This window comes from Rhinoraja longicauda, chromosome 1 (genome assembly GCF_053455715.1).
Source record: "Rhinoraja longicauda isolate Sanriku21f chromosome 1, sRhiLon1.1, whole genome shotgun sequence".
Taxonomy (NCBI): domain Eukaryota; kingdom Metazoa; phylum Chordata; class Chondrichthyes; order Rajiformes; family Arhynchobatidae; genus Rhinoraja; species Rhinoraja longicauda.
Window position 1 is genome coordinate 60,250,756 of NC_135953.1, and position 22,148 is coordinate 60,272,903.

A 22,148-nucleotide genomic window follows, 5' to 3' on the forward strand; every position below is an offset into this window, starting at 1 on the left:
TTGGGATTTCATTGTGAGGTGATGGGTGTTAACTGGTTTCCCATCACCTACCAGGTAGTTTTCTATGGGCTATTGTGCCCCCTCACTGAGATGAACTGTTTAAGTCGGCTTGGGGCATTGTGAGTATGCTGATGTCAGCGCCCCAGTGTCTGGACTCCGACCTGGTTTCGTAGGTTTCTGCATGGCCAATACCCATCCTTTGTTCTGGCCATGGCTTTGCAGAAAACCTAGAGACTGGGATGTAAGGTTTTTACCTTTTTTGTGGCTGGTCACGAGGTCCTGCGGCCATTTTAGGACCCACAGATTGTGACATCCTTTGGTAAACTGACTGCAGCCTTTCTCCGCTATCAGCCCCAGTCTCCCGTTTAAAATGTCCAAACTGCAGCTCTTTGGTTTTGTGTTGATTTCAGAATGAGGGAAAACTTCTCAAATCTTACAGGTTGGAGCAGGTACAAGTGAACTGCTGTCTACAACTGAGAATTGAGTTACAAAATGGGATGGTGGGGGATACAGAGGATTATCTAAAGAACTATTTGGTGCATACAGCTAATAACCCAGAATATCACAAAATCAAAAGGATAAAGGAGCCTAGGCAATGTGTCCAAATTGACTTTATTGAGCCTTGCCAGTCTCTTAAAAATAGGTAGTAAGTATTGTTCTAGAGCTGATGTATAACTTCAGGGTGGAACCATTTCCCCACAAAGCAAACTGAATGGTTCAATGATTTATTTATTGTCATGTTTACCAAATACCATACAGATCAGCAAGACTATCCCCAAACATGAGCACAATCCCTTCAGTTAGTAGCCCAGAGTCCATATGCTAGAGGTGCCATTTTACAGTCCCAGCTGCAACTGGCCACAAAGGCCTGTTGCAGTCGTTGCCTCCAACTGGTCGTCCTGTAAACTAATGTCCCTCTCCCCACCTGGCTCCCTTCAGCCTGTGTTCCCGAGGGGAGGGGGGTGAGGCACATGTCGGCCAGAAGGTAGTTGAGGCCAGTTCATTGGCTATATTTAAGAGGGAGTTAGATGTGGCCCTTGTGGCTAAAGGGATCAGGGGGTATGGAGAGAAGGCAGGTACAGGTTACTGAGCTGGATGATCAGCCATGATCATACTGAATGGCGGTGCAGGCTCGAAGGGCCTACTCCTGCACCTATTTTCTATGTTGAGATCCAAGTTTTCAAGCTGAATGCAGAATGGTCTGAAAAACAGAATAGCTATTGACAGTAGTGTATTAAAGCATGTTTAGCCACATGGGGTCTCCCGAAAACTTGAAAAGAGGCTCCTTAAATGTCTCTTTGATCCATAAAAGCTTTTAGAATATTGATACGAATAGCTTTTCAAATATGTACCAAAAGTACTGTAAACCATGGAAATTGTATTCAATCGCCTAGCATGTAATTGAAAATTATTGTATAATAAAAACACTACTAACCGGAAACTATGTGGGGAGTGGGATGCATGCAGCTGAAAACAATGTTAGCCAAGGGGTGGAAGAGTGTGAAAACAGCAAATCAAAGTCATCAGTTAAATATGGAAATAGACCCATCCACACAATACATCCATGCTAATTAAGCTGCTTTCCTGAGCAAGTTCAATATAGACTGGCATAGAGGCCTGTATCCGGCCCAAATCTCTGAAAACCTTTTCTATTCATGTTGTTCATGTACCTATCCAAATGTCTTTCAAATGTCATAATTGCACCACCTTTCCCACTTCCTCTGACAACTAGTTCCACATACCCACCGCTCTGTGAAAAAACTACCTCAGGTCCTCTAAATCTTTCATCTTACAACTATGCCCTATAGCAAGGAACTGTGATAGCACTAAGCAAAGACTGAGCACTCTTTCTAACAGTTATCAGGTGATTGAAGGTCTTTCAAGATTTTCCCACTACTTGCACTTAAGCAGTCACACCTCCATAAAAAATTGTGACATTTTACATTACCTATGTTTGTTTTTTTCTATAATTGATTTACAAAGGAAAATTCCACCGTACCCACAATGTATTAAACTACAGCAATAGAAATAGTAATCATTCAATGAATAAGTCCCTGAACAATTTTGCACTCTGATATTATAACGGCCAGTGCATCCTGCTGCTCTAGCCACAAACCTGCTCCATATTTATCTGATTGGAATTCCAGCTCAGTTGGTGTTTCACAAGAACACATACTGTTCTTAAATTAGCCACAGAAGCCATTATTCACCATGATGTAATATCATTTACCTCTGGAGACCCTTGGACTACCTTTAATCAGACTTTACTTGACATTTCCTTGCACTAAACATCATTCCCTCTATCATGTAGTGGTACACTGGATGGCTCAATTGTAATCATGTATGGTATTCCGATGACTGGTCAGCATGCAACAAAAGTTTTTCACTGTACTGCAGTGCACGTGACAATAAACAAATCTACATTTATTGGGGGTTGCAAGGACCATTAGCTATGGCTGGAACTGGGCAGGGACTATACAGGTAGAATGTGCTTCAGCTGAGGTGCTGCTGAAGAGCTCACTTCTTTGCAGTTTACCTAAAGCGATGTGATGGTTAACTTGAACAATATAATTTCAAAATGTTTCCCCATGAACAGTAGAATTTCTGATATTTATTTAGCAGTTATTGAAATAAAATGATCATAATCATTGAAGGAATCAACTAACTTTATTCATAAATTGACAGCTGTAATCACTGAACATTATTGGAATCATCTAGAAGCAACTTAAGCAAGAAGTTGAATAAACTCCTAATATTGCATTTTAATTATAAAAGATGTATATGGAGTTTTGAAAATCATTTTCCCAAATAACTAATGAAAACCTCATCCATTCTACTCACAGCAATTGCAGCATTTGTGTAAATAGTGTTTTCAATAATGTAATAATGCTTGATCAGAATTACACAAAGATAAACATTTGAAAATTCAAAATTAGCATCCTTGATCCTCCAAATGTGGCTGAACTTCTCCGAAGGTACAACTTTTCGATCACTGGTTTCTTAACTGTTTGTCAGCTTGCTTCAATGAGATCCAAGTGCTCAATATGTTTGCCCGTAGCTTGGCCCACACCAAATGATCAAACTGACCAAAGATCTGAGCAGCAAAAAGGGCAGCTGCGTCAGGAAATAGAACAGTGGAACAGCCAAGACCTAGAAAAACAATGTAGTACAATTAGAAAGTGTTCATCTTTTCTACAAAGAAAACAGCAGCAAAAAAAATATTATGTATCACTCCACCACCCCACTCAATTCTCCACTCTAACCACAATGATGAACACTAAATGAGCCTTCCCTAATTTTACCATAGCATCAATGAACAGTCTGTTACGGGGGAAAGGTTGCAGAAAAAACAATAGGACACAATACTTCAGATACATCTGAAGAGGTAGCTGTTGACGTACATTGCAAATATCAAAGACCCATGCACTCTGATACTCCCTATTATTAATAACAACCAGAGAGTGACCCATGTATTGCTTAAGTATGAAGCATTTCTAAATCCATGTTAATACATGAGCTCCAATCCCACTCGCAGTTTTGTTTGTTATGTGCCATCTTGTTGAATGAGCTTTGAAAATCTAAATAAACAACCACTAGTTCTCTTCTCATTTTCTGAACAAAAACTCAACAGTGTATGTTTCTTAACACAAGCTTCATTTATAAACATTTGTCCTCAATGACATTCACTGATTCTTCAATATAATTTTCAGATGCAAACTAATTTTTCCATCTAAACCCCATTTCTTACTTGCTAAGCTTCTCCAACCATTCAAAACATCTGGTTGACATCAGCCCCATTTTTAATTACTCAAGTTCCATATCCGCTTGTTTCTTTCCCTCTCTTCAGTTTAAAGCCCAATTCCCACTCTTCACAATATTTCTTTCCATTTTGAGTCAAAACAGATGGTGACACTTTTTGTATTAGATTTATATATGTGTGTGTGTATATATATTATATATACATATAGATATGTATGTGTGTATATATATATATATATATATTATAATTTTATCGCTTCAAACTTTAAAACTGTTCATTGTGAATTGGGTTGCCCATCTCATGTTCTCCTAGTAACTAGTATGTTGCAACAGGCTTCATGGTAATTCAGAAGCAATGGATGCAGTGAATTTGCTCCAGGTATTTTAGCTTCACTAGTTTGATGCCTCATGTGGTGGTTAACATGATATGTTCGGTGGTTAACTGATAGAGCCACTTACAATGCCACATGACATAGGGTCGCATTATGTGTTTGCATGTTTGATCAGTTTATATAACCAGTTTGGGTAGAGCTACAATCGTGACACTGAAAACACCGGCAGATGTTGAAGTTGCCAAAAGAATTTATCAAGAAATTTCTCCTTTCATTGTGCACTTTCTCAGTGCAAAGAATACTACATTAAGTAGCGACCAGACACAATACTTAAGGAGCTCCCTAAAGGATCTCCAATAACTTACCACTGGGCATTCGCAACGATGACCAAATATCTTCAGCACCCCAATCAGCAGATATGGGGGGGCAGTTTATTACAGGACAGGTGGAGTTTCCAGACAACACTGGCCCCAAACCATTACTTCTACCAGCAACTGCCACAAATACAGTATGAACACCATCACCTAAAAGTTAAGAAACAAGGGTGATTCTCAAATGCCACCAGAGATTCAGTCCTTCATATTTAACCACAAGTTCATGTTGCATCTCAAATTTAAAATGTAAACGAACCAAAAACAAATGAGAGTTAAAAATATGCAAACACATGGAATGTAGAACTGGTTTCCCAAAAAACAAAACCGGAATAACTCAGCAAGTCAGGCAGCATCTAGGTTTGAGTCTGGACCCTACTTCAGACTGATAACAGTAGGGGGATGAAAACTGGAGAGGTGGGGTAGGATAAAGGCAGGTGTTAGGTGGATACCAACAAGGGGGCTTTGACAGTGGGTGGACAAAGGTTAGAGATAGGAAGAAAACAAAAAGCTGTGAGATCAGAAGAGAAGAGGTACAAAATGTGATGCTAGAAGAGCCATAGGTGGAAGAGGGACACATAGGAAGAAAAATGGTTGTACATCCAGGTTGGGCACAGGGAAGAGAGTTGATGGCTAGTTACCTAAAACTGGAAGATTTAATATTCATACTGTTAGGTTGTAAGCTACCCAAGGGGAATATGAGGCATGTTGCTTCACTCCGGCAATGGAGACAGACTAGGACAGAAAAGTCAGTATGGGAATGAGAAGGGAGTTAAAATGGTTAGCAGATAGAAGATCCAGTAGGCCTTAGAAGACCAAACACGAGTCTTTGGCAAAACTGTCACGAGTCTATGCTTGTTCTCACCAAAAGGAGGCCATGTTGGGAGCACCGAATGCAGTAGACGAGGTTAGAGAAGGCGCATGTGAAGTTCTGTCTTGCCTGGAAAGGCCGCTGGGGTCCCTCGATGGTTGAGAGGAAGGAGGTATAGGAAGAGGTGTTGCATTACCCGCAGTTGCGGGAAAGTATCTGCAAGGGGGTGCTTTGGGATGAGTGAACCAAAGAGTCGCAGAGGGAAGTGGTTTCTGTGGAAAGTGGTCAGGATGGAGGGTGGGATCCTGATGAAGCTGCGGAAATGTTGGAGAATGACGAGTTAGATGCAAAAGCTGGTGGGGTGAAAGGCAAGCACCAGGAGGACTATCCTTATTTCATCTGAGAGGCAGGGGATCAAGACTAGAGGACACAAAGATGCAAGCGAGGTATCCATCTGTGATTGGGTGGGGTAGGGGGGGAATCCATGTTCACTGGATGGATTTAAGAGAGAGTTAGATAGAGCTCTAGGGGCTAGTGGAATCGAGGGATATTGGGAGAAGGCAGGCACGGGTTATTGATTGGGGACGATCAGCCATGATCACAATGAATGGCGGTGCTGGCTCAAAGGGCCAAATGGCCTCCTCCTGCACCTATTTTCTATGTTTCTACTAAAGAGGACATGTTTGAGGTCCTACAGCAGAAAAGCCTCATCTTGGGAGCACATACTGCAGAGACATAAATTGAAAGTAGGGGATGACCTCTTTACAGGAGACAGAATGGGAGTAGCAATCAAGGTAATTGGAAATCTGTGGATTTGTAGTAGACATCAGTCAAAGTCTGTCCCCTGTGATGTAGACAGAGATTAAGGGGAGCAGTAGAGAGGGGCCAAAAGAATGAGGGTAGGGAGAAAGATAGCAGTATAGTAAATGAAATCAATGAATGGGCAGCACCACATTCCTGACGGAAAAATTGGTCTTCAAAATAGAAAAAGTCACATCAGTTTCACAAGTTAACAATGGAACAAAATGGCCATGATGCTGGCATGCGATTCTAGGGCGTGCCTTTTGAGAGATTTCATAAAGTCAAATAAAAAGATAAAATTCCAGAAAATGTATTTGAGTATAGATTATGAAACAAACGAAGACAGTCAGTGGATTACTGCAGGACCATTTTGTTCAGAAATATTGTCTGCGCACCAGTAAATGAAAAAACTGCAGATGTAAAGCTGAAGATAAAATTACTTTTATTTAACCAGTTAACTTTCTCTTTTCAGAGATGCTGTTTGACCTTGAGGTTTCCCCCCAGCATTTTCTGATGTTGAAACACCAGTTCAGGATTCCAACTTGGGTAGATAAAAGCTGAGAGGAGGTGAAACGCACAAGTATTCAGTTATAAATAATGAACATAATTGAGATCACAAGAGTAGAAACTTCTTATGGAACTCATTTTGCTTTCAAATCAAGTTGCAAATTAAGAAATACCAAAATAAAATGTAGCCCAATGTACTTTTCTGATTATCGGCCAAATATTTTGCAGCACAGCTGCCTCATTGTACGATAATCAACTGTGAATACCAATCAAAAAGCATGCGAGTGAAAGGCCTAAGCAGAATATAATTTCACGGAAGGCATGTGATACTATTACAGCTAGACAATCTGCTTTTTGTTTAGTACTTCAACTATGAAAAGTCTTCCTTTATCATAGCTGGAAAAGGCCTGGTGTTCCCAACAGAAGCTGCCTGGAAGCTTGAGATACTTACATTATGTACCTTAATTACTCAAATTAAAAAAATTCTACATGCAGCATTCACTTTGTCATGTTTCAGGCAATATTTACCTTTTTGCATTACCTTCAATTGTTAATAAAACAATCGCAATTAGACATTATAAACACAAGAGTCTAAAGTAGCAAAGTCCTGTATTATAACAAAGGCATTAGTATACAGCAATACTCAAATTACAAGCTGCAGAAAGGTAGGTGGAATTATGTTGGAGAGTCAATGTTCTAAGAACTAACTTAAATGATCCAACATTTTAAAGTAATTTGAAGTGTTTCTTATACATCAGTTTCAGCATTATTGCTACAACGGAATAGTATTGTAAAAATTGTTAATACCAAGATAAATATTTTATGGCAATGCAAATAGACCAATGATTTAAGGTCAAGCATCTAAATATAACTAGACGGGCATGGACCCGTTGGATCCAAACCTCTCCTGCGTGCCCAGAAACCCCCGTTGGGTCCAAACCTCTCCTGCAGGCCCGGCAACCCTCCATCCAAACCTCTCCTGCAGGCCCGGCAACCCTCCCCCAACTGACGACCCGTGGACCTGCTGCCGGCCGGGGAGTCTTCCCCCGGCTCTGGTAGGAAAGGGGAGAGGTGGCCATCGCGGTGTCCAGAGCAACCCGTGGACCCGTTGGGTGCAAACCTCTCCTGCAGAGGCAACTCGACGGCGACTGCTTTGAGTGGGAAGAAGCCCCGGCTGACAACCAGCGCCCTTTGATTGCAAACGCGGATCCGGCGGCCATCTTACATAAGTATTAGATCAACGGGGCCCCAACTGCACAGGTGCACACGTTGGGTTCCCATTGTGACGTTGAACACAGGTATTACTGCGCAGGTGCGGCTGACAGGCAGGGCAAGTGGAAAAGGGATTTATTAAAGTTTAAAAAGTGAATAACTTATAAAATATAACAACCATTTGAACCACAGTAAATGGCGAGTAAGGTGGGCCTAAAATTGTTGCGCTATCGTGCACCATTTTGGCTGTATTTCGGGTACAAATAAATAAATATACAAGATGAGTTTTATATATATATATATATATATTATATATATATATATATATACTAGGCCAAGTGGGCCCGTCATGCTTAAAATTTATAGAATGTAAAAGTCAGGGCACTAACTTAATATAAGTGTCTGTGATCTTCTGTTAAAAAATGATGGATAACTTGGAACAGGCGAGGACATTAAATCTAACAAGGAGAACCTTAAGAAGTACGACAATTAAAATTAGCAAATTAATGGCGAAACATTGATAAAGAGAAACTGGAAACAGAAAATGTTGAAATCAAGCAAACAATAATTTATGACAGAATTCTAGACAATTAGTGTTAATGCACATTCAATGAGTAACTCAGTCTCTGAAAAAGCAAACAAAGCTGATAAGAAATTGCTAAATCTGCAAAAGAGATGGGGTAACTTGACTCAGAATGTTAAGAATTTAAAAATCAAAGAGAAAAGGCACAAAGCATACATTTAGAAAAACAATAAAACTTTTGTGAGCATTGTTTCTTTGCACTCGATGCAATTAATACATCTGAAGAACTTATAAACACAACTGTGCATGGTGATTTGTTACAGTCATAAAACAGTTAAGTTTTGAAAGCAAAACAAAACTATCAAATGACAAAATTAACACTTGAAATAAACAACGTTTTGATGGCGATGGCTAGTATTAAGGGTTATCACAAAATAACATTTAAATCAGCACCCAGTCTAACATTTTTAATCAATTTCGAGCAACAATAAATTAAAAACTATTATTGAGTTTCTAGTTACAATGGCGTATTTGGACTTCTCTGTACGCTAAAATACTTAAAATCTTTTAAACACAATATTACACGTTGCGGTAAAAAATATTTAAGATTACAGGCCTGAAAGGAGTGAAACTTGCAAAAACTCTCAAGTAATTATTCTGATTGGAACCAGTTCTGGGAGAGGTGGGACCAGTACAAACAGGACGGTCTGCACCCGAGCTGGAATGGAACCAATGTCCTAGGGGGAGTGTTTGCTAGTGCTGTCGGGGAGGATTTAAACTAATGTGGCAGGGGGATGGGAGCAGGAGCAGAGAGACAGAGGGGTGTAAAATGAGGGTAGAAGCAACAGGTAGCAAGGTGAAAAGTAAAAGTGGCAGGCAGACAAATCCAGGGCAAAAATCAAAAAGGGCCACTTTTCAACATAATCGTATAAGGGGTAAGAGTTGTAAAAACAAGCCTGAAGGCTGTGTCTCAATGCAAGGAGTATACGTAATAAGGTGGATGAATTAAATGTGGAGATAGTTATTAATGATTATGATATAGTTGGGATTACGGAGACATGGCTCCAGGGTGACCAAGGCTGGGAGCTCAACATCCAGGGATATTCTATATTCAGGCGGGATAGACAGAAAGGAAAAGGAGGTGGGGTAGTGTTACTGGTTAGAGAGGAGATTAAAGCAGTGGAAAGGAAGGACATTAGCTTGGAGGAAGTGGAATCGATATGGGTAGAGCTACGAAACACTAAGGGGCAGAAAACGCTAGTGGGAGTTGTGTACAGGCCACCTAACAGCTGTAGTGAGGTTGGGGATGGCATCAAGCAGGAAATTAGAAATGCGTGCACTAAAGGTGCAGCAGTTATAATGGGTGACTTCAATCTACATATAGATTGGGGTGCTGAGGAAGAGGATTTCTTGGAATGTTTGAGAGATGGTTTTCTAAACCAACATGTCGAGGAACCAACGAGAGAACAGGCCATTCTAGACTGGGTATTGAGTAATGAGGAAGGGTTAGTTAGCAGTCTTGTGCGAGGCCCCTTGGGCAAGAGTGATCATAATATGGTAGAGTTCTTCATTAGGATGGAGAGTGACAAAGTCAATACAGAAACAAGTGTTCTGAACTTAAAGAAAGGTAACTTTAAGGGTATGAGGCGTGAATTGTCCAAGATAGACTGGCGATTGATGCTGAAAGGATTGACGGTGGACATGCAATGGAAGGCATTTAAAGGTCGCATGGATGAACTACAACAAGTGTTCATCCCAGTTTGGCAAAAGAACAAACCAGGAAAGGTAGTGCATCCGTGGCTAACAAGGGAAATCAAGGATAGTATTAAAACAAAAGATGAAGCATACAGATTAGCCAGAAAAAGTAGCATACCAGAGGACTGGGAGAAATTCAGAGTCCAGCAGAGGAGGACAAAGGGCTTAATTAGGAAAGGGAAAATAGATTATGAGGGAAAACTGGCAAGGAACATAAAAACTGACTGCAAAAGCTTTTATAGATATGTCAAGAGAAAAAGATTAGTTAAGACAAATGTAGGTCCCTTGCAGTCGGAAACAGGTGAATTGATCATAGGGAACAAGGAGATGGCAGACCAATTGAACAAATACTTAGGTTCTGTCTTCACTAAGGAAGACATAAACCGTCTGCCGGAAATAGCAGGGGACCGGGGGTCTAATGAGATGGAGGAACTGAGGGAAATCCAGGTTAGTCGGGAAGTGGTGTTAGGTAAATTAAATGGATTAAAGGCAGATAAATCCCCAGGGCCAGATAGGCTGCATCCCAGAGTGCTTAAGGAAGTAGCCTCAGAAATAGTGGATGCATTAGTGATAATTTTTCAAAACTCTAGATTCTGGAGTAGTTCCTGAGGACTGGAGGGTAGCTAATGTAACCCCACTTTTTAAAAAGGGAAGGAGAGAGAAAACAGGGAATTATAGACCAGTTAGCCTAACATCGGTAGTGGGGAAAATGCTAGAGTCAGTTATTAAAGATGTGATAGCATCACATTTGGAAAGTGGTGAAATCATCGGACAAAGTCAGCATGGATTTACCAAAGGCAAATCATGTCTGACGAATCTTATAGAATTTTTCGAGGATGTAACTAGTAGAGTGGATAAGGGAGAACCAGTCGATGTATTATATCTGGACTTTCAGAAGGCCTTCGACAAGGTCCCACATAGGAGATTGGTATACAAACTTAAAGCACACGGTATTGAGGGTTCAGTGTTGAGGTGGATAGAAAATTGGTTGGCGGACAGGAAGCAAAGAGTAGGAATAAACGGGTCCTTTTCGGAATGGCAGGCAGTGACTAGTGGGGTACCGCAAGGCTCAGTGCTGGGACCCCAGTTATTTACAGTGTATATTAATGATTTGGACGAGGGAATTGAATGCAACATCTCTAAGTTTGCGGATGACACGAAGCTGGGTGGCAGTGTTAGCTGTGAGGAGGATGTTAGGAGGCTGCAGAGTGACTTGGATAGATTAGGCGAGTGGGCAAATGCATGGCAGATGCAATATAATGTGGATAAATGTGAGGTTATCCACTTTGGCGGCAAGAACAGGAAAGCAGAGTATTACCTGAATGGTGACCGATTGGGAGAAGGGGAGATGCAACATGACCTGGGTGTCATGGTGCACCAGTCATTGAAAGCAAGCATGCAGGTGCAGCAGGCAGTGAAGAAAGCGAATGGTATGTTGGCATTCATAGCAAGAGGATTTGAGTTTAGGAGCAGGGAGGTTCTGCTGCAGTTGTACAGGGCCTTGGTGAGACCGCACCTGGAGTATTGTGTGCAGTTTTGGTCTCCTAACCCGAGGAAAGACGTTCTTGCCTTAGAGGGAGTACAGAGAAGGTTCACCAGATTGATCCCTGGGATGGCGGGACTTTCATATGAGGAAAGACTGGATAGACTGGGCTTGTACTCGCTGGAATTTAGAAGACTGAGGGGGGATCTTGTAGAAACATATAAAATTCTTAAGGGGTTGGAGAGGCTAGATGCGGGAAGATTGTTCCCGATGTTGGGGGAGTCCAGAACCAGGGGTCACAGCTTAAGGATAAGGGGGAAATCTTTTAGGACCGAGATGAGAAAACATTTCTTCATAGAGAGTGGCGAGTCTGTGGAATTCTCTGCCACAGAAGGTAGTTGAGGCCAGTTCATTTGCTATATTTAAGAGGGAGTTAGATGTGGCCCTTTTTGCTAAAGGGATCAAGGGGTATGGAGAGAAGGCAGGTACAGGCTACTGAGCTGGATGATCAGCCATGATCATATTGAATGGCGGTGCAGGCTCGAAGGGCCGAATGGTCTACTCCTGCACCTATTTTCTATGTTTCTATGATTGGAATGGTCAAACCTAGTAAATCGGATTGAAGAAAATACCAAAGCTTTTATATGTACCATTCAAGGAGAGAATTTATGCATGAAGCCAGAGGGAGTAGGTGAGGTTCTAAACGAGTACTTTGCATCTGTATTCACCAGGACATGGAGGACAGCAAGATCAGTGTGAATATACTAATATGTTGGACAGTCTGTGAACAAAAAGATGGGCTTCTTGAAAAAGCATTAAGGTGGAGAGTTAGATAGAGCTCTTAATGATAGCGGAGTCAGGGGGTATGGGGAGAGGGCAGGAACGGGGTACTGATTGTGGATGAACAGCCATGATCACATTGAATGGCAGTGCTGGCTCGAAGGGCCGAATGGCCTACTCCTGCACCTATTGTTTATATCCTGAGTACCTATGAGGATCTATAATAGGTTATTGATAGAGGTAAGAGGGGTGATTGCACAGGTCTCTTTAGTATGAGTTCCCGGAAGATCAGAGTATCCAATGTTGTTCCTTTGTTTAAGATGGGAAGGGGGAGATTATCAGCAAGTTTTCGGCCAGTGAGCCTCACGTCAATGGTAGGGAAGCTATTGGGAAAAGATTCTACGAGATAAGATTTACTCATTTGGAAGACATTGGGCTAATTAGGGACAGTCAGCATTGAGGTGCATGCAGGTCATAGTGTAGAAATAGGCCCTTCGGCCCAACTTGCCCACACCGGCCAACAGTGTCCCAGCTACACTACTCTCATTTGCCTGCTCTTGGTCCATATCCCTCCAAACATGTCCTATCCATGTACTCCTGTCTAACTGTCTCTTAAACGATGGGATAGTCCCAGCCTCTACTACCTCCTCTGGCAGATTGTTCCATACCCACCACCCTTTGGGTGAAAAGTTAACCCTCGAATTCCTATTAAACCTTTTCCCCACCTTGAACCTATGTCCTCTGGTCCTCGATTCCCCTTCTCTTGCCCAAAGAGACTCTGTGCATCTACCCGATCTATTCCTCTCATGATTTTGTACATGTCTTTTAAACTTGGTTGTTTTTGAGGAGGTACGAAGATGATTCACGAAGGTGAGGAAATGGATGTGCATGAACTTTACCAAGGCATTTGGTAACATTACTCATGATAGGCTGCTCCAGAGATCACAATACACGTAATCTACGGTGACATGATAGTTCAGATTCAGAACTGGCTTACCCATAGAAGGCAGAGGGTAATGGTGGAAAGGTGTTATTGCGGCTGGGAAGTCTGTGAATGGCATTAGGACCCCTTGCTTGTGATACAACTTGGAAGCAAATGTAGATGAGAGTAAGTTTGTCGATAACACCAAAATTGGTGTAGTTGTGCACAATGAGGAAGGCTGTCAAAGGATATTGCATGATTTAGAACATTACAGATACAGGCAGAGAAATTATCTGAGTAAGTGTGAAGTGCTACACTTTGGGAGGTTGAATGAAGGCGAAAGCAAAGCAAAGCAAGCACAACCCTTAACAGCATTGATGTACAGAGGGATCTTGGATTCCAACTACAAAGCTCCCTGAAAGTGGTAACAAAAGTAGGCAAGAGTGGTAAAGAAAGTGTATGGTAATATTTTCCTTCATCAACTGGGGTGTTGAGTACAAGGGTTAGAATGTCATGTTGCACCTTATTGGATAAGCCACATTTGGAATATTGTATCACCTGCTCACCCCATTACAGGAAGGATGTGGAGGTTTGAGAGGGCACAGAAAGATTTACCAAAATCTGCTGCTGGATTAGAGGGTATCATCAACAAGGAGGGGAGTTTGAAAAGAGGTGGGGCAGGACAAAGCCGAGCCAGTGATAGAGGGATATGGATGAGGGGCATTAGATTGGCAGATGCTTGGAGTAGTGACACGGCCAAGGTTACAGATAGTCTTGCTTTGGAAGTGAAAAGCAGAGGCAAGGTCGGAAAATTGGCAGAGCTAACGGGAACATTTTTGGTATCAGCCAATTCAGATTGGTTGCTCGAGCAGTTGACTGCAAACAGCTTATTTTTCCCCAAAGATAAAATCATCCTGGGGTGATCAATGAAATAATCTTCTTCCCACCTATAAGCAACATTCAATGTTGTATTTAAAAAAAAAAAAAATTTAAGTGCTGGAGTAACTCGAGACGGTCAGGCAGCATCTCTGGATAACATGGATAGCTGACGATTCAGGTCAAGACCCTTCTCTATGAATGTTGTATATACACACTTACTAAAAGCACAGGAATTTACAAATAAGGTTTTTTATATTTCTGATTGTACATGATCACCTACAAGGTCAGAGGCCTTATTCACAGTAGCAAAAAAAAGAAGTTTATTGGAGTTTTCACCTTACGCCCATGATTTAATCTCGACAAAATGTTATTCTCTATTTACCTTCATATTCTGCTTTAATCTTCAGTGTCTCATCAGTAGCTTTGTGAGCTGATGAAATGCGTAGTTCACAAGGTATGCCATAATTTGCACATGCTTGTTTTATTTTTTGGCTATGCCCAAGATCACTACGCGATCCCATGATCACCACCACTCTTACGGAGGTCTTTGTCACCAGCAGGTTCTGCACAGATATTTGAATAGATTACCAAATTAATACAGTTTTTCTTTCAATTTATTGAAAAATGTAACATTAAGATTTTCACTACAAGATTTGGATGGTTGATGGCAATATAATCAATTGTGGGTCAAAAAGAAACTAGGAAATGCACAATCTGAAAAAGAAAAGCAGCATTTCACAAAGGCAAAAGACTGGAAGTGGAGTCCATGGGAGTTATTTGAATAATAGATTCAAAATGTTAAATTTGAACATTTGTAGGATGGGTACTATCATAGACCCACACAGATTATTATAGGCAGAGCTTCAAATCAACTTAACGTTAGAATAAAAAGACTGAAAGGTTATTCAGTAGAACAATAGAATGCAAGAGACTAGAGATTTGAAATACACAACAGTAAACTGACTTTGAGAGAGAGAAGATAGTAGTGTTGTAAATGGAATGTCAAATATTGACATCAAGATTTAATTTGGATGTAGTATGGAAACAGGCCATTCAGCCCACCGAGTCCATGCCAAGCATCGATCACCTGTTTACACCTGTTAGCTCTTACCAAAGTTAATATACAAGTACAATGCTTTGGGTTGACAGACAAATATGGACTCAGACATGAGGCCCTCCTTCACCATAGAAAACATCACATCTTTCATAGAAGCTTCATTATGACTGATAAGTTGAAGAAACTTTGACATACCTGTACTTTGTCCGCTACCCATTCAAAGTTTCTCTTGACTATCTGCAGAGCTTCAGGAGTCACTTCCTTGAGATCACGATAAACCTGACAAGCAAAAAATACAAACTGAACACAATAGTTTCACAAATAGGCAAAAAGGGCAATTCATTTGTTTGTATGTTAATAAAATGAAAGACTATCCAGGAGAGCGCAGAAGTGGACAGAAATAGTCTTGCTGATCTAGGAGGAAACCTTGAGGTATTCCAGTTCTTGAGATCTCCCTGCCATTTCCATGCTCACCTCTGACAGGTGCCCCAGTCTCTTCAACAAAATCTTCAACCATGTTGCCAAATATTAGAGATTGGGGATTTAGGATAAAATCAGAGACTCCATAGAGGGTCTTTACACCAACCTAATTTAAAAATGTTACATCTGCTGATTAAATGCAAACCTGTTTATCCTTTTGAAGGCTCCGATCCCCCAAAGGCCATAATCTCCAGGAATCATTGTCAATGACGTCAGCAAGCAAAATTTCCGTGGTACCAGCACAAACCCCAAACTCCACCTGTGGAATACAAGTTGTCAATTAATTCATGGGAAACCAGTGATTCAGTCGACTTATTTTATAGCAAGATGATTACTAACTTTCATATCCACAAGTGTGCAGTCTTGAGTTGCCCAGGCCTTCTCCAATATCTCAAACACAGCCAAAGTGGTGCGATTCATGATGTCCACTTCACATCTCTCAATTTGCAGCCCCCCACAATTAAACCGAGCTTCAATAACTTGTTCTTCAGACCACTGTGGGTCATTGTTAGCATCATCCTAAGAGAATTTGAACAAATTAGTTATTTAATAAGGCATTTCCTACCATAAAACAAGGGCGCCAAAACTCTTGCTCTAAGCACAAAATTTAAGTTGGCTGGAGAACAGACGGATTTCTATATTGCCGAAGATGCTGTTTATCAGATATTTGCTGAGGCAAATATCTTTTTAGGCAAAAAAAGGTCACTGGGAATATTGTGATGATCCTGGCCCTATTCAATATTTATCCCTCAACCTCATGGGTCATGATTTCATTGTACACAAAAATTTCTCAAGCCACAGATAATGGCTCTTAGCTTTACTTCACTTCAACAATTACAACACTAAACGTACAGAGTTTGTATATTTTCCCTGGGTTTTCTCAGGGTGCTCCGATTTCCTCCCACATTCCAAAGATGTGCAGGTTCATAGGTTGATTGGCTTCTGTAAATTGTCCCTAGTGTGTAGGATATAACTAATGTACAGTGATCACAATCAGTGGGCCGAAGGGTCCATTTCCACACTATTTCTAAACACCCAAAATGTGCATGTATTGGGTCCACCTGTAATTTCATCAACTATTTTTAAGTCTTATAATACAAAAGACTTTATATTGACTTATTTGCAACAATGGCCTGCCAGCCCAGAAGTAAAGGTACCAAAACAGTGAGCATTACTGAGTATGCGATCTTCACCTCTACTTCGCAGTATTACATTAGGAAAAATGTTTGAAAAAGCAGTTAATTCCAAGTTTACAAAAGAAAAAAAATCAATTCTCAAAGTCAATGCAAAATACTCCATGGTATTAGTTTACCGAAGTTAGAGTGATATATTTAGTGTTGAACTGCATAGAAAGAGTATTGTTGCATTGTTTCTATACACAACTACAGGAAATAAAATGATGACTACCTATATAAAAGGAAGAGCAACAACAAAAAGTCAGGCTGAAGAGATTGAAGTGTTACAAATACCTTAAGGAACATTTCCATCTTTGGAGGCAAAAACTTGAAGCCTTCTTTTACACCAGGATTTCTTTTCAGAAAAGAGCCGGTGGCAACTCTTCGACAAACCCACTCAATTGGAATCATGTGACAATTTGCTGCTACAAATGCAGTTTCTCCACACTGCATCTCAAATGCCGTTTTTATCCCTTTTGAACAACAGAAATAATTATCAATGTGTAAGAAGGAACTGCAAATGCTGGTTTAAACCAAAGAGACACAAAAAGCTGGAGTAACTCAGCGGGACAGGCAGCATCTTTGGAGAGAAGGAATGGGTGTGTTTCGGGTCGAGACTGAAGAAGGCCCTCGACCCGAAACGTCACCCATTCCTCCCCTAAGATGCTGCCTATCCCACCGAGTTACTCCAGCTACTTGTGTCTATCTTAGAAATAATTATCGATATGAACATTGAAGAGATGGCGATTCTCCAAAAAGACCAGCAACAAAGTATTGCCAGACAAAAACATAGAAATAGACCCTTTGGCTCACCGTGTCCATGCTAATCATCATGCACACCTCTACTCATCCACCTTGCCTGCATTAATTCCATATCCCTTTATTCTCAATCGTATCCGGCCAGATGTCGCTTAAATTGTATTATGTTGTAATTAATTTATTAGCCAAGTATGTAAAAACATAAAAGAATTTGATTTGCCATACAGTCATAACAAAAAACCCATCAAGACACAGAACTACATAAAAATTAACATAAACATCCACCACAGCACACTGTGATGGAAGGCAATAACATATTATCTTCTTCCCTCCTTTTCACCCGCGTCGGGGCAGTCGAAGCTCCCGCGATTGGGGCGGTCAAACCTCCCGCGGCAGTTGGAGCTCCCGAAGTCGATCCATGACAAAGGGATCGTAAGCTCCACTATGTTAAGTCCGCAGGCTCCCGCGGTTGGGGCTCCCAAAGTTGATCCCCAACAAGTGCGGACAGAGATATGATAGGGAAAAGTCAAATCTCTATTGAGGAAGAGATAAAAAGAGATTCCCCCCACCCATAATACAAAACTAAAGATATACTAAAACATACATTTAACAGACTAAAAACAACAAAAGAAGAGGACGAGAGAAAACGTTGGCAAGGCTGCCACCACCAAATGGTGTCACTGTTTCTATCTCCACCACATCGTCTGGCAGCTCATTCCTGATATCTATTGCTGTGTTCAAATACTGCTCGGATTCCTTTTGAAAATCTCCTGCCTCTCACCTTAAACCTATGGTCTCCAGTTTTAAGCACCCTCACTATGTCATCCCACTCAGTTTATATACCTCGTCACCTCAGCCTCTATCCCTCCATGAAGGACAGACCCAGTTGATCTAATCTCACCATAACTCAAGCCTTCCAATCAAGGCAACATCCTTGTGAATCTTATTTGCACCCTCTTTAGCTTAATCACATACTTCCGATAGTGTGGTGACCAGAGTGAAAACGATAACCCAAATGCGACCAAACCAGCATTTTGTACAACAGTAACATATCCCAATTCGTGCAAACCACATCTATGGCATTCAGTGTAACGTAACCTACTTTACATTAAAGAGACCAAGCATGGACCAGGCGACCATTTTGCCTGCCAAGCCCTGCTGGACCTCACATTTGCTAACCACTTTAATTCTTCTTCCCTCTCTCCTTGGCCTCCATTGTGGCCTCCGAGTGAAGCTACATGCAAACAGGAAGAACAGCACCTCATATTCCACCTGGGTGATTTACAACCTAATATACTAACAATGAATTCTCCAACTTCAACAAGTACCCCCCCACTACCCTTTTTTTCCTGTGCCCACCACCCACACGTGCTCCCCTTTCTTCCACCATCTCCAACCCCACCCTGTTATTCTGCTCCTTATCCCATCCTTTTTATGCATCTTCCATCCCCGAGTACTCCACTTCCCTTTTATCTCCCCTTTTTCCTGTCCCTTGCCCACTCACATTCCACCGTCTGGATTTCTATTTCACTCCTGCTCTCCATATCCAATATCATTTAGTCTCCTTTTCACCTCTAGCTTTGACACTTACCTCACCCATCTGCCAATCACCCCCCTCCAACCTTGTAGTGTATATAATGGTAACTGTAACTTTAAGTACTGACTACTAGAATGGTATGATTTGTCATGTGATATATTCTATATCTTATCAGTCTTGTGACTATACGAGTACAGTGTACTTTTGTAAAATAAAGACCCATACTGGCATCAGCGTGTACTGAAAACCTGTGCTTTTTCTATCCACTTGCTGAAACCGTAATATCTTACAAACCTGTATCCACTTATCATTTTTCATGCTTTGTCCCACCCTGCCTCTCTTTTCCAGCTTCCTCTCTTATCAATCTGAGGAATGGTCCCCATCTAATAACATAGCCCATTCACTCCCTGGATACTGCCTGACCTGCTGAGTTCTTTCAGCACTTCTGTGTTTTGTCCCAATGCCTTGGCTGATTATTATACCTGTGGCTCCCATCTTCAGTGAAGCGTGTGGAGGGAAACAAGTTTGCTTTGTTCTTACCAGCATCCTGCAGTAACTTGAAGACAGAGACCGTGGTTTTAGTGGATATAGCAGCCTTGCCAACCATCTGATCTTTCCTGGCTGCATTTCCAGCTGTAATTTGGTCCTTTGACTTGATTAACACTTGTCCTGGGCTATCCAGCAGTTCATATACTTCCTTGGTCTTGCCTTCATTCAATTTTTTCCCTATTTTGAGTCCTGAGGAATATTTCAACGATGAGATGTTAAGAGATCAACAAATACCGAAACTGTACTTTCGCGTCAAACCGAGTAACACCGACAAGGACTGTTGGGGAGACCAAATGTGAACGGACTCCGTCTGCAGGATGAGCAACAGAGGGCAGCCAAAACAGCAATGGTGTTCGAGGAGAAATTACCCCTCCCCCAAAGCACTTTAAACACGGTATAGACAGAAAGCGAGAGAAATTATCAACCAATTAGGAAAGCACGAGTTTACCTTCAATTTTCTCCATCTTTGGTCAAATTTTCAACTCTGAAATATTAAATAAAACCAATTTTCAGTTACACTTTCTTACACACAACCACGTGTGTACAACCCACGCAGCCGTTCGGCTTCTGGTAGGCACACATTTAATCAAATGGGTCGCTTGTTTGGCCTACGGCAAAACAAAACCGACACTCACAGCTGGTCATCGGCCTGGATAAGGAGCGGGTCGGCACTTTTTAAAAGAAAAAAGACAGGTGTCAAGGGTTTACAAAGACACAAAGAAGTGTTGGAGTAACTCAGCCAGGCAGCGGCTCAGAAGGAGAACATGGATATCCATGTCCCTAAAAGGTCCCGACCCGAAAGTCACCTTCTCCAAAGATGCTGCCGGACTCGCTGAACTATCCCAGCACTTACAAAAAAAGATATTACGGGTTTCCTGGAGAGCCGCAGGCTAACATAATCTCGTGGAGTGCATGGCATGCCATGGGGGCACCGAGCAGATCAACTCAGGCAGGCAGCCAGCGCTACTGTCGCGACAAACAGTAGCGACTCTGGAGAGAAGGACTGGGTGCCTGACCGAAACGACACCCATTCCTTCTCGCCAGAGACCCTGCCCGCCCTGGTGCCGAGTTACTCCAGCATTTTGTATCTATCTTCGGTGTAAACCAGCAACTACAGTTCTTTCCTGGCTGCACACCTGTCCTGTCGCTGCGCTGCAGCCATTATATTACACGACACTACACTACCTGGCGGCGCCACCAAACTGTTCTCCGTCCCCACTTCAAACATGTGCCGAACCCGCTGCGTCAGCTCCCGCGCGCAGTCCCCGACCACGAGGAAAGTGAGGGCCGCACCAACCCCGCCGCAGGGGGTGCAGAGGAGGAAAAGTAAGCTGCAAGACCTCGGGGGGACAAAAAAAAAGGCGATCTTCTCATAGAAGTGGGGTTAAAAAAAACGTTTTAACTGAACATTAATCACATTATTCAATTACAGATCAAAAATATTGACGCCAATTCTCCAACAAACTCAGATATCCTTTGCACGAGAACCCCCTTGCAGGTGTTGGTGCGGCCCAAGCCGGCTGGGTAAGCGAGCATGCGCCGTCGCGGCGAGGAGCAGCCAGTGTGTTTTCTTCAGAATAGAGTGAACGCGAGCGGAGTGCGCGGGAATATTGTGTTTTCCCCTCTCCCTTCTCTGTCTGGTTATCATTGAAGTCGGGAGTGATGGAGTTTGAAGAGGCGGGTATCGGCGAGGAGTGCGGCGTGTTCGGCTGTGTGGCGGCCGGCACGTGGCCCACTCACTTGGACGTACCGCATGTTATCACCCTGGGACTGGTGGCGCTGCAACACAGGTAAGCGGCCAGAGCCAGAGCCAGCAGAGCGCGGCCCCGCGGCAGCTGCACCGCGACATCCCCGGATGCGGCTTGCAAAATGTTTTCGCCCTTGGTCTTTTGTGCAAGTGCAAATTGGCCCTTTAATCTCGTGGGGAAATGCTTGAAGTTTTTTTGTTTGTTTTCTTCTTATCGCAAACTCCTAAAAGAGAAGATAGACACAAAATGCTGGAGTAACTCAGCGGGGGATCTTGCCATGTGTTTACTTCAAGTAAAATGACCAGACCAGATAATGGTCATTTTATACCACACTTGAAGTAAACTCATGGCAGGATCTATTTTAGGTTCCCCTTTTTGCTCTACTTTTTGGTGCAACTGAAACCTCAACACACAGGGCTTTAGCTACTTTTTTTATTTACTAGGCAGTGGAACCCCCTCATCTGGTACATATTATACACATTATTTCCTTCTGCAGAGGGTTGATAAGATATTTTATTTGATCAATTTGCTTATGGATTGACAAATGAAGTACAAGTGAATCAAGGGAGAAGGCAGGAACGGGGTACTGATTGTGGATGATCAGCCATGATCACATTGAATGGTGGTGCTGGCTTGAAGGGGCAAATGGCCTACTGCACCTATTGTCTATGTATCTCTGGACAGGAAGCATCTCTGGAGGCATTTTGG

The 22,148-nt window shown here is 42.1% G+C and overlaps 2 protein-coding genes across 7 annotated transcripts in view; one reads left to right on the forward strand and one right to left on the reverse strand.

Moving 5' to 3' along the window:
- Window positions 1-2,648: 2,648 nt before the first annotated feature.
- On the reverse strand, window positions 2,649-21,476 carry paics (phosphoribosylaminoimidazole carboxylase, phosphoribosylaminoimidazole succinocarboxamide synthetase). Of its 6 annotated transcripts, none has more exons than XM_078398292.1 (10): window positions 21,443-21,476; window positions 20,141-20,176; window positions 19,684-19,881; window positions 17,142-17,320; window positions 16,012-16,191; window positions 15,818-15,931; window positions 15,388-15,471; window positions 14,518-14,698; window positions 4,457-4,615; window positions 2,649-3,150 (listed from the first exon to the last, which is right to left on the reverse strand). In XM_078398292.1, exons 2-10 carry the CDS (start codon window positions 20,154-20,156, stop codon window positions 2,990-2,992), a joined length of 1,272 nt encoding a protein of 423 aa, XP_078254418.1. In that variant the 5' UTR covers window positions 20,157-20,176; window positions 21,443-21,476; the 3' UTR covers window positions 2,649-2,989. The 6 variants fall into 6 exon arrangements, with proteins under 6 accessions (XP_078254418.1, XP_078254439.1, XP_078254397.1 ...); XM_078398313.1 differs by lacking the exon at window positions 21,443-21,476 and adding an exon at window positions 21,123-21,384; XM_078398271.1 differs by lacking the exon at window positions 21,443-21,476 and adding an exon at window positions 20,878-21,005.
- Window positions 21,220-22,148, forward strand: part of ppat (phosphoribosyl pyrophosphate amidotransferase) — a 53,329-nt gene continuing 52,400 nt past the window's right edge. Inside the window, exon 1 of the mRNA XM_078398255.1 lies at window positions 21,220-21,482. Within this exon, the coding sequence (XP_078254381.1) occupies window positions 21,355-21,482 (128 nt within the window). The 5' untranslated portion in view covers window positions 21,220-21,354. The remainder of the gene's footprint in view (window positions 21,483-22,148) is intronic.